The following is a 10816-nucleotide window of genomic DNA, read 5'->3' as shown; positions in this document are numbered from 1 at the left end:
GGTTTGAAAACCATTCTTGCAAAGGCTTGTCTCCCTCTCAGCTCAGAGCAGAGCTTTGTACACACAGGAGTGGGCCAAACAAGTGCAGCCTTGAGGTCAAGAAAAGAACCTCAGAGCAGATCCTCTCGGACAAACGGTTTATTGAATTTTACGTCACTATGGGGTATCTCTCGTTGTATCCTAGAACTCCAGGCATCAGGGGGGTGGTAAAGTGGCAATGGTGAATTTGGGAATCTGGTCTCCCAAAAGTACCTGCCGCTCCACCCCTGATTCCGCGATGGCTGCCAGGCGGATCACCCCTCCACTGGAGCCGTCCCGCTCCATGGCCAGGGCAAGAGCTGTGAACAAAAGGAGAAAGCTGGGGTCAGTGAGATTCTGGCTTCGCTACAAGAAATGAGGAATGGGGGCGCCTGGGTGGCTCAGTCGTAAAGCGTCTGCCTTCGGCTCAGGTCATGATCCCAGGGTCCTGGGATCGAGTCCCACATCGGGCTCCCTCCTCGGCAGGAAGCCCGCCTCTCCCTCTCCCACTCCCCCTGCTTGTGTTCCTGCTCTCGCTATCTCTATGCCAAATAAATAAATAAAATCTTTAAAAAAAAAAAAAAGAAATGAGGAATGGATACGAAAGTACCTGGACATGCGGGTTGGCGCTCACAGGCCCAGAAACCCAAGTTCTCACCATTGGCAGTGAACTGGAGACACTCTTCCTTGGTCATGCCTTCCCGGTAGGTAGCATCGACGTAGCCGTAGATGTAGGAGCTCCCAGAGCCCCCAATGGCAAAGGACTGCCTCACCATCATGCCCCCCATGGGCACTGAGTACACCTGCCGGGTGGGAGGAGGAGAAGAGTCACCAGTTGTACTTTTGGCAACACACGTCCATACACCGGTCTGAGTGGGATCGGTCTGGGAGGAGTTAATAGTAAGTGAGGCAGGGACTGGGAAGAAAAACAGAAAATGGCTGGGGTGGGGAGAGGCTCAAAGGCCTGGCTCCAGGGCTCTGTTGGGGGTGGGGCGGGGGCGCCTCACCTGCCCTCCCTCTTGGGGGTCCCAGCCCGCAATGATGATTCCCGCCATCAGGTCCTCTCGGTACCGATAGCACATCTCCTTGAAGAGGCTGGCTGCTGTATGTACCAGCGGAGGCTCGTTCAGCTCAATGCTAGAGGGTGAGGCGAGTGACAGGAAAGACAGCGTCAGGACCCGCGAGTCAGGCCACTTAGCACCTCGGGTCGCAACTCCCTGCAGACACTTGCTCCTCCCCCGCCCGCAAGTACCTGTGGAAACCAAGCTGGTAAGTGACCGCATCGGCTACTGCCTGGGTATCGGCTGCTGAGCCTGAGCGGCAGCAGAAAATACGGTCGTGGATAGGGGTCAGCTTGTCAGTCACTCGATTGGCGATGTAGGACCTGCAGGGTGGCAGGGCAGTGAGGAAGCGATCCCACTTGTCTCCCACCCCCATCCCATTACTACCCGCTCCTGGGGCTCAGGAATAGGAATTCCAGCAGTTCCCATCAGTTCTCACCCAAACTGAAGCTAGCTGGAGAACAGACTTTCGCAAAAATTTCACCAAAGAGTGAGAGGGAAAACTGGGAAGCAGTAGGAGCTGGAACCAATCCTTAAGTCCAAGGAGGGGAGAAACCTCCCTTCCCGCGGTGGGCCGTGGAGGGTAAGAACGGACTGCTAGGCAAGGAAGGGAAGGAAAGGGAAGGAAAGGAAAGGAAGGAAAGGGAAGGAAGGAAGGGAGGGAAGGAAAGACGGGATGACCGGCCGGTATCTGTCCTGAGCTCACCCAGTGGTTGTTCTGGAGTCGGCTCCCAGAACCACGCCCCCTTCAAACTGCACGGCCATGATAGTGGTCTGGGAGAAAGGAAAGGGGTGAATCTGGCTCTCCTCCCCATTCTCCCTCATACACAAACTTCACCGATCCCTCAATGCAGTCCCTGGAGCAGGCAAGTCGTGCGCCACCGATCCGCTGTCAAGTCTCCTGAATTCCAGAATTCCAATCCTCAAATCCCCAGAGGCCCATGCGGGCCTGAAACCCTCGTCCCGCAAGATTCCGGGACTCCGCGCTCCAGCCTCCCTTCCACACCACTCTCCAACATCCTCAGGATACCTCTTCCCTACTACAGCGCATCAGCCCACCTCCCTCCCCCGCCCTCCAGTTTTCCAACCCACTCAGGCCTCATCCTCCCATCGCATCAAGCCTTGGGCACATCTCCTGAACCCCGAGTGCCTCCTCACCCCTGTGGAGACTTCCCAGCTTCCCCAGTCCGGGGTAATGGCCTCGGGACCCCAGGCCGGCGTGGACCCCGCTCCTCGAGCGGCTACTAAGGTGGCCGCCATCTTCCTCCTCCAGCACTGCCACAAAGCAACTGTCGTAAAGCGCTCTGTCACGCTCTTCAGTCCCGTGGTGAAGCCGTCTGCCGGCGAAGCTAAGGCACGGTTGACGGCAGAAGGGAAAAGAACGGCGCAGGGAAGGTTCTTTTGCGACAGTGAGCGCTCGACGGCAGCGTGGCCTGCCGACACACAGAAAAGCGCCCAAGACAGCGTGGACGGCCTACGTTTCCCATGGGGCTGCGCGGGACTGACGTAATCTGATGGGAGTTGCAGTTCAGAGTGTTGGGATGCGCTTGAGCGTCTCTGAATTAGAATGGCCACGCTGCTTTCATTTCTCTTAGGTGTATACACCTAGGACCGTATACTAGGAGCGAAATGGCTGGGTCATGTAGAAACTCTAGACTTAGCATTTTGAGGAAATGACAGTTTCCCATAGCAGCTGCCTCATGTGATGGTCCACCAGCCCCGTGTGCATGCCTGAGCGTTGCGATTTCTCCACATCCTCGCTGACGGTCACTGTGCACTTTCTATTTCAGCCGTCCTCGTGGGCGTGAAGTGGCATCTTGTGTAGCTTCTCTTCCCCGCCCCCCGCCCCATTTCCTTAATGATTAGTGATGTTCAGCATATTTTCACGTGCTGACCATTTGTATATCTTCTTTGGAGAAATGCCTATTCAAATCTTTAGCCCTTTTTATTTTTATTTTATTTCATTATTATTATTTTTTAAGTAATCTCTACACTCATCGTGGGGCTCCGATTCACAACGCGAAGATCAAGCATCACACATGCTCCAGCGACTGAGCCAGCCAGGTCCCCCCCCAAATCGGATTATCTTTTTATTGTTGAATCCTAGGTGTTCTTTTTTATTTCTATTTACTAGGCCTTTGTCAGACATAAGATTTGCAAATATTTTCTCCCATTCTCTAGATTGTGTTTTCACTTCCTTCATTGGTATTCTTTGCAACACAAACATTTAAAATTTTAAAAAATATTTTATTTATTTGAGAGAGCATGAGCAAGGGGAGGGGCAGAAGGAGAAGCAGGCTCCCTGCTTGGTGCAGGGCTTGATCTCAGGACCCTGAGATCGTGACCTGAGCCGAGAAGACAGACGCTCAACCGACTGAGCCACCCAGGTGCCCCTCCACTCTGATCTTTATTATTTTTTTCTTCTGCTTTTTTTTTTTTAAGTTTTAGTTTGCTCTTCTTTTATAGTTTTTTTTTTTTTTAAGATTTTATTTATGGGCGCCTGGGTGGCTCAGTTGGTTAAGCGACTGCCTTCGGCTCAGGTCATGATCCTGGAGTCACAGGATCGAGTCCCGCATCGGGCTCCCTGCTCGGCAGGGAGTCTGCTTCTCCCTCTGACCCTCCCCCCTCTCATGCTCTCTCTCTCATTCTCTCTCTCAAATAAATAAATAAAATCTTTAAAAAAAAAGATTTTATTTATTTATTTGACAGAGAGACACAGCGAGAGAGGGAACACAAGCAGGGGGAGTGGGAGAGGGAGAAGCAGGCTTCCTGCTGAGCAGGGAACCAGATGCGGGGCTCGATCACTAGTACCCTGAGATCATGACCTGAGCTGAAATCAAGAGTCGGACGCTTAACCGACCGAGCCACCAGGCGCCCCTAATCTTTTTTTATTTTCTTTATTTTTATTTTTTAATCTTTTAAAATTTATTGAGAGCCTAACATATGGTCTCTTTTGGAGAATGTCATATGTGCACTTGAGAAGAATGTATATTTTGCTGTTGTTGTGTGGAGCGGTCTTTCTATGACTCTGCTGTAGTCCTCTACATACCACAGCTGGAGCTGGTTTTTGAATTGCAAGTATGGTCTAAACAATCCCCTGCTTAAAATGAACTCTGGAGATAAAGTCCTATCTCTGTAAGGTAGTTTGTCCCATCCTTCTTGAACTTGCTCCTGACTACCTGTCCAGAATCACATCTCCTCTTTACTTTTTAATTTTTTATTGTAGTAAAATACAAATAACGTAACATAAAGTTCAGCATTTTAACCATTTTTGATGTATGATTCAGCAGCATTAAGTATATTTGCATTACTGTGCAACCTCCTCTTTTCTTTTGGACTCTGGGCTCTGGCCATCTTTTCGTGCTCAGACATTCATTTAACAAAAAGCTGTTGAATGTCTACTAGGAGACAGACACTGTTTGAGACACTGGAGGTACATCAGGGAACAAATTTCTGTCTAGAAATTCGCTGCCCCATGCAGCTTATATTTCTCAATGGAAACAAAACAAAACAAATAAGTACAACACACAGCATGTTATTAGATAGTGACTCATTAAGAAAAAAAAAAACAGAGTAGGGAAGGGAAATAGGAAGTGTGTGTGTGTGTTGAAATTTTAGAAAGAATCATCAGGGAAGGTCTCCCTGCGGAGACATTTGAGTAAAGTCCAGAAGGAACTGAGGGAAGTCATGTCTCTATTTGGTGGAAAAGCATTCCAGACAGAGGGAAGAGCAAGTACAAAGATCTTGAGGCAGGGGGCGCCTGAGTGGCTCAGTTGGTTAAGCGACTGCCTTCGGCTCAGGTCATGATCCTGGAGTCCCTGGATCGAGTCCCTGGATCGAGTCCCTGCATCGAGTCCCGCATCGGGCTTCCTGCTCGGCAGGGAGTCTGCTTCTCCCTCTGACCCTCCCCTCTCTCATGTGCTCTCTCTCATTCTCTCTCTCTCTCAAATAAATAAATAAAATCTTTAAAAAAAAAAAAAAGATCTTGAGGCAGGATCATGCCTGAAATATTGAATGAAAATCGAAGAGGTCAATTTGGCTAGTACAGAGTCAGATCACATAGGACCTTTACGAAGCTTTTCATCATTTTCAACTGAAAATATGATCCATTCTCAACTGAAAATATGATCCAACTGAAAATATGATCCAAAATATGACATTTACGCTTAAATTTAAAAAAAAAAATTTTTTTTTTCATCTGAGTGCAACAGGGAGCCACTGGAAGGTTTTGAGCCTGGAAGTGATGGGATATGATCTATATTTTAAGAGATTACTTTGGCTGTTCTATTGAAAATACATTCGGGAAATCGAGTATGGGACAGAGAGACAATTAGGAGGCTATTGTAATAATTCAGGTGATAAAGTTCGCTCGACAAGGGTGGTGGCAGTGGAGATAGTGGGAAACGGTCAGATTCTGACAGATTACGTGTGGGTGTGATGAAAGAGAAACAGAAGTCAGGATGACTACCAAGTTTTTGGCTTAAGGACCTGGAAGAATGGAGTGGTCACTTACTGAGCTGGCAAAGACTATGAAGGAAGTGTTTGGGAGGAGGAAAGGGCATTAGAAGCTCAGGTTTGGACCTGTTACGTTCGTTATGTCTGGTAGAAATCCGGGTGAAGATATCTAATAAGGAGCTGTATATATAGGATTCTGGGGCGCGGGGGAAAATGGGCTGGACTCCCAATTTGAGAGTTCCCAGCGTGTGAAATGGCCACACACTTTCCCGTTCACTATTGTTGTGGGAGTGGCCAAGGAGGTCTTTTAATGAACAGACACTATCAAGCCGAGCGCCCGCTTGGTGTGAGTGGTGACGCACCGGTTTTCGGCTCGGGTAGCTGAAAGGAGAGGGTGCCACTTATTGGCAGAGACAGGGGACGCACGGAGAGGGGCAGCTCTGGCAGGAGCGGACGGATCCGCGTGGGACGTGTTGCATTTGCCGCGTGTGTGGAGGCCTCCAGGAAGGAGCCGGCTGTGCGGGGCCGGGGCTCAGGGCGCGGGTCTGGGCTGGAGACTTGGCACGCGGCCGTGGGAGTGGCTGGGAGCGGGCCCGGGGGAGCGTCTCTCGGCTGCCGGGAACAGGGATGACACATCTTCCCAATCCATTGTTTCCTGTTTCCCTTAAGCGCCTGCCGTCATCACACGAGACGCCCGGAATCCACCGCTACCCAACCACACTTATTCCCACAGCTCCTCCCCTCGCCCCGCGACTGCGCAGAACGGGCCGGGCGCTACACCCACCCCGCCGGGGGCGGGCCTTGCAGGCGGTGCCGTCGCGCGGAGGCGTGGCTCCGGCGGCCCCGCCCCCTGGCCGAGCGCCGGGGGCCGGCCGGCTGGACGCGGGTCGCTCGCGTCTCGGCGGGTCCCGGCCGCGGGGGGGGCCTCAGGCCAGCTGGAGGAGGCCGCGCTCGGCCAGCAAGCCCTGGATGCGGTTGTAGACATCCTCCAGGGTGCCCGCCACCCGGACCAGCGCGGCCCGCGCCTCCGCCTCCCCGGCGCCCGGGCACGCCAGCTCGAGCCAGCGGTCGCGACCCGGGAAGGCGAGGAACGCGAGGCGGGCGGCCTGGCGGACCAGCCAGGGGTGGTGCGGGCCCAGGGACGTGCGGTACGCGTCGCTGCACTGCGCGCCGGCGTCCGGGCCTCCGAGCGTCCCGGTCGCCACCCGGTGGAGGCAGAGCTGGGACCAGCGCAGCGCTCGGTGCAGCAAGAGCAGGATCCGTGAGCCCGAGGAGCTGGCGGTGTCTCGGGGGGCGATCCCGGGGCGCTCCAGCAGTCCCTCCCGCCGCTCCCACGCCACCATGGCCGCCAGCGAGGAGTAGTGCGCCGCCTCGGGGCCGTGCACCCGAGCCTCGAGAGCTGTCACTTTGGCGAAGGCCTCGCTCGTGGCGAAGGCGAAGATGGAGCCGAGGGGAGTTAGGAACCTGCGTGTTCCGTGGCGGGCAGAGCGCGGTGGTTGGAGAGGGGGCGGGGGACTCCGGGAGGCGGGCGCCGGGTGGGGGTGGGGGGCGCGAGACCGCTCACCTGACCAGCGCCCTCCATCCGGCTAGGTACTGCGACAACGCCACATCCCCTTCGGGGTCCAGACTGGCGCGGAACGGCCACATCACGCGGCCCACCACCCCCTGGGGGCCCACACATTGAGGCTCTTCCCCCTCGGGGGCCTCCAGGGGACCCGACTGCCGCGGGACCTGGGGGGAGACACGGGCGGAAGGGGGCGGGAGCAGAACCCCTAGCCTGCTGGGCCTCCTTCGCCCCGCAGCCCAGTGGGGCCCTGCAGAAATGACTCCTACGGCTGGCGTCTCTCCTGCTGTACTCGGCTTCGGACGGGAGAGGGGACACGAGGAGCAGGACCCACCCGTCACCAGATCCTCAGCCTGGCCCCGCTCCCCGCGATCGGGGCCCCACCCGGAGCTCCCGGTCCTGGCCCCGTGCCGAGCATACCTGGACAGGCGATGTTCCCTCGGGAATGCACGACTGTGTCCCGGATCTGCAGCCTGAGAGGGCGCCTGGGGAGGGGTGAGGGCGCGAGGAGGGGGCCTAGGTCCCCAGCGCTTGGCTTCCCGGTTCCTCCCAGAGCCGATGAGGGAAGGGACCACTTACGAAAGCTCCAAGCGCAGAGATAAAGAAGCAGCAGCAAGAGGACCGCCAGAGGAATCGCGTGGCGGACCCAGCTCCGCGAGGCCAGCGGAAGCAGCACGACCCCCACGGCTGCTGCTGGGGCCATCGCCCCCCTCTCCAGCCCCAAGCCAGCCCTTGTCCCTCCGCCTTGGGAGAAGCCTGCGGTGCCCTAAGTTGTTAAGGGTTAATAATTAACCTACTAAGTCCCCTTCCCCTGTGCTCTTTGCTCCAGAGGGCAGCATCCCAGTGGAGAAGGACAGGATGAAGAGGATTTGGTGTTGGGGGTAGGGGGGTTCGGCCGCAACCACTGGTCTCTGCGTTTGCCTTCCGTGTAGGGCCAGGTTGTAGTAAGAGGGAAGAGGGGCCGGGGTGAGAACCAGCTCCCCCACCGAGCAATGGGTGTGGGCCCTACACTAACTGGGCTTGAATTCCCACCACCATAAATTGAGGACAATAAATAATAGGTACTTTATCGATCTCATCCGAGGATTAAATGACAATGTATGTGCAAACACTGTACATGGAAAAGCTGACCACAATTGCTCCATAAATCTTAACCTATGAAGTTCAAACATAGGGCACCTGGGATCCAGGAAGCACCCACTTCTAAATTCACAATCCCGTCTCCAGGGGACCTGTCTTGACCTGGATGCTTTAACCGTTTACATTTTTGTGGTTTAATTCCTTTTAAACTCCGGATTGGTTCTGGTTCTGCGGTTATTCATTTTTTGCGTGCGTGATTTTTTTTTTTTTTTAAAAGTAATCTCTATGCCCAACATGGAATGAACTCATGGCCCAAAGATCAAGAGTTGCATGCTCTACGGACTGAGCCAGGCAAGCACGCCCCCCGCATTATTCTTCAAACCAAACTTTATTAACTGTTTCTGCATCCAGGCCCTGTAGTAGGCCTCAAGGGGACAAAAGAGCCTTCACACAGCTCAAGGTCCATTGGAAAATGTATCGTCTGTCTCCCCCACGTGGATGTGGGCTCCGATGAAGATAGGGGCCTTGTTTTACAAGGGTTTCCCAGTTGCTGTTCTATTTGCAGCACTTAGAATATTGCCTGCGCCCAAATACATTATTGCTATATAAATATATATTGGCTAAACACAGGAAAGTGTGTGGAGAGCAGGCAAATCGGGTGGTGTGCCCCATGACAGATGAGCCATTGTTTTTTCTTCCCAAATTAGGAGTCCACCTGGTGGTCAAAGCTAGGAAAACATTCAGGGGAAGGACCCAGGAAGCGACAGAAGAAGCAGCATCTCTTGTTCCTAGGGGCTTCTCAATCCCCTGTCCATAAACTTCCTAGAATTGTTCCTGTCTGTGTATACTTTCTTTTCCAGGGAAGGGGTACCCCAGATTATCTGGGAGTCAGGGCCCCAACCACTAAGAAGATCCTTTCTAGCTCCCACAGTTTCTGGATTCTTGCCCCATCTCTCCCTCTAATGCTCCCTCTAATCCTGGAGGTCCCTAAGGTTGCTGCTGACCAATCCTGTCCAGCATTTCAGAGCATCACTTCCATCCCTAGACTTAGGCTCTCCACTTCCCAGTGTGGGAGCTGGGAGTTTCCCAGCTTGCTGACCGTGACCTTAGACAAGTTGCTTGCCATTTCTAAGCCCTGGTTCCATCACCTGCAGAATAAAAGGGTAATCCCCACCTCCTATACCATTTATGAGGATTGAATAACAAGGCCTGCAGGAAGTAACCACAAGCCATGGCCTGCAGTAAATGTTCAGCAGTGGGTGGTTTATTCAACTGGTCAGCTCTCTCAGCCCCTCCTCCAGCGCTGGGAGCCTCGGTCTCCCTGAGCAGAGAATGGAGTCTGCAGGGTTCCCGGAATGGATTAGTTTCAGGTGTCACCTAATCCGGGAGGTCCTTCCGTAATCAGAGCCTTCAGAGCGGCAGAGGGGGTATAAATCGCGAACGGGGCCCAGCTCACAGGCTGCAGAATGGAGAGGGGGGCCGGAGCCCAGCTGTTCCTCCTGCTGTGGGCCACTTGCTGCGGACACGCACAAGCCAACCACCCGAGCGACTACGGTTCGGTCATCGACGTGACCAATGGGGGTCCTTGGGGCGACTGGGCCTGGCCCGAGATGTGTCCTGATGGATTCTTTGCCAGCGGGTTCTCGCTCAAGGTGGGGGTTCAGGCCTAGGTCTCCGAGGAGGGAGACGCACGACCCTGTGCCCGGGGACACAGGCTGGCAATCTTTTAACTGGTCCTTGTCCCTCTGCTCCTCTTGGCCCAGGAGGAGCCCCCCCAAGGCATTCCTGGCGACGACACTGCTTTGAACGGGGTCCGACTGCACTGCTCACGCGGGAGCGTGGAGCACAACACGCACGTGGTGGAGTCCGAGTCTGGAAGGTGCGGGACAGGGGCCAAGGGCCCCCCAGGATGCGGCTATGCCCCTTACCCTCTGTTACATGCCCACCCTCCCCGCTAAAAGGTTCCTCCAGGGCTGTGGGGCAGTTTAGAGCTGGGGAGTGGGTGGAAGACCTCCCCTCCGCCCCTCGGTGGAGGTCAGGTGACAGACCCCACCCACCCAGGGCCTGCAGCACTGGCTGAGGAGTCCCCAAGGCTGGGTCGGAGTGGGGGTGGGGAGGACCCAGAGGCAGCACTTCTCCCCTTCCCTCGCAGGTGGGGCGCGTGGAGTGAGCCCCTGTGGTGTCCCGGCGGTGGCTTCCTCGTGGCCTTCTCGCTGCGCGTGGAGGCCCCCCAGACCTACGGGGACAACACAGCAGCCAACAACGTTCGCTTCCGCTGCTCAGACGGCACGGAGCTGGAGGGGCCCGGCCTGGCCTGGGGCGACTTTGGAGAATGGAGTAAGCCCTGCCCCAAAGGCATGTGTGGTTTGCAGACCAAGGTGGAGCGGCCGAGGGGCCTCTGGGATGACACTGCCCTGAACGACGTGCGCTTTTTCTGCTGCCGCAGTTAACGAGGGCGCCCGCCCCGGGGCCGGTCCCACCGCTCGCTATTAAAGCTTCTCTGTCTTGGCTCTGGTCTGGCTTGTTTCAGGGGTAGGAAACTGCGTCTCCTTGCCTTCCTCCCAGCCCGACACTGGGCCAGGCCCAAAGTCGGGTTTGGGCTCAGGCGTCCCGGCAGGCCACTGAAAGGTACGGACCC

At 55.1% G+C, this 10816-nt stretch overlaps 3 protein-coding genes across 4 annotated transcripts; 1 reads left to right on the top strand and 2 right to left on the bottom strand.

Annotated features, from left to right (window-relative positions):
* Window positions 1-120: 120 nt before the first annotated feature.
* On the bottom strand, window positions 121-2412 carry PSMB6 (proteasome 20S subunit beta 6). 2 transcript variants are annotated; one of them, XM_081805847.1, is made up of 6 exons: window positions 2238-2412; window positions 1786-1853; window positions 1271-1402; window positions 1026-1155; window positions 677-821; window positions 121-358 (listed from the first exon to the last, which is right to left on the bottom strand). In XM_081805847.1, the coding sequence occupies exons 1-6, from the start codon at window positions 2337-2339 to the stop codon at window positions 294-296; spliced, it is 642 nt and encodes a 213-aa protein (XP_081661973.1). In that variant the 5' UTR covers window positions 2340-2412; the 3' UTR covers window positions 121-293. The 2 variants fall into 2 exon arrangements, with proteins under 2 accessions (XP_081661973.1, XP_006743189.2); XM_006743126.3 differs by having other exon boundaries at window positions 121-338; window positions 2238-2398.
* A 1868-nt stretch (window positions 2413-4280) lies between these two features.
* Window positions 4281-7429, bottom strand: GLTPD2 (glycolipid transfer protein domain containing 2). Its single transcript, XM_081805846.1, has 2 exons — window positions 7099-7429; window positions 4281-6998 (listed from the first exon to the last, which is right to left on the bottom strand). The coding sequence occupies exons 1-2, from the start codon at window positions 7179-7181 to the stop codon at window positions 6461-6463; spliced, it is 621 nt and encodes a 206-aa protein (XP_081661972.1). The 5' UTR covers window positions 7182-7429; the 3' UTR covers window positions 4281-6460.
* VMO1 (vitelline membrane outer layer 1 homolog) lies at window positions 7414-10688 on the top strand. The gene is made up of 3 exons (XM_006743125.3): window positions 7414-9830; window positions 9942-10057; window positions 10331-10688. The coding sequence occupies exons 1-3, from the start codon at window positions 9645-9647 to the stop codon at window positions 10626-10628; spliced, it is 600 nt and encodes a 199-aa protein (XP_006743188.2). The 5' UTR covers window positions 7414-9644; the 3' UTR covers window positions 10629-10688.
* Window positions 10689-10816: the final 128 nt, after the last annotated feature.

Source organism: Leptonychotes weddellii, chromosome 15 (genome assembly GCF_054177405.1).
Source record: "Leptonychotes weddellii isolate Sample4059 chromosome 15, ASM5417740v2, whole genome shotgun sequence".
Classification (NCBI taxonomy): domain Eukaryota; kingdom Metazoa; phylum Chordata; class Mammalia; order Carnivora; family Phocidae; genus Leptonychotes; species Leptonychotes weddellii.
This window is presented reverse-complemented; position numbering and strand designations above follow the sequence as displayed.

Coding starts and splice junctions, on each gene's coding strand:
- GLTPD2 (XM_081805846.1), bottom strand. CDS start 7,181: ATGTGGCCGTTCCGCGCCAGTCTGGACCCCGAAGGGGATGTGGCGTTG. Junction 6,999..7,098: donor GGATGGAGGGCGCTGGTCAG/GTGAGCGGTCTC, acceptor CGGAACACGCAG/GTTCCTAACTCCCCTCGGCT.
- PSMB6 (XM_006743126.3), bottom strand. CDS start 2,339: ATGGCGGCCACCTTAGTAGCCGCTCGAGGAGCGGGGTCCACGCCGGCC. Junction 1,403..1,785: donor GACTCCAGAACAACCACTGG/GTGAGCTCAGGA, acceptor GCCACCCTGCAG/GTCCTACATCGCCAATCGAG. Junction 339..676: donor TCTCCAGTTCACTGCCAATG/GTGAGAACTTGG, acceptor TTTTGTTCACAG/CTCTTGCCCTGGCCATGGAG.
- VMO1 (XM_006743125.3), top strand. CDS start 9,645: ATGGAGAGGGGGGCCGGAGCCCAGCTGTTCCTCCTGCTGTGGGCCACT. Junction 9,831..9,941: donor CCAGCGGGTTCTCGCTCAAG/GTGGGGGTTCAG, acceptor CTCTTGGCCCAG/GAGGAGCCCCCCCAAGGCAT. Junction 10,058..10,330: donor GTGGAGTCCGAGTCTGGAAG/GTGCGGGACAGG, acceptor CTTCCCTCGCAG/GTGGGGCGCGTGGAGTGAGC.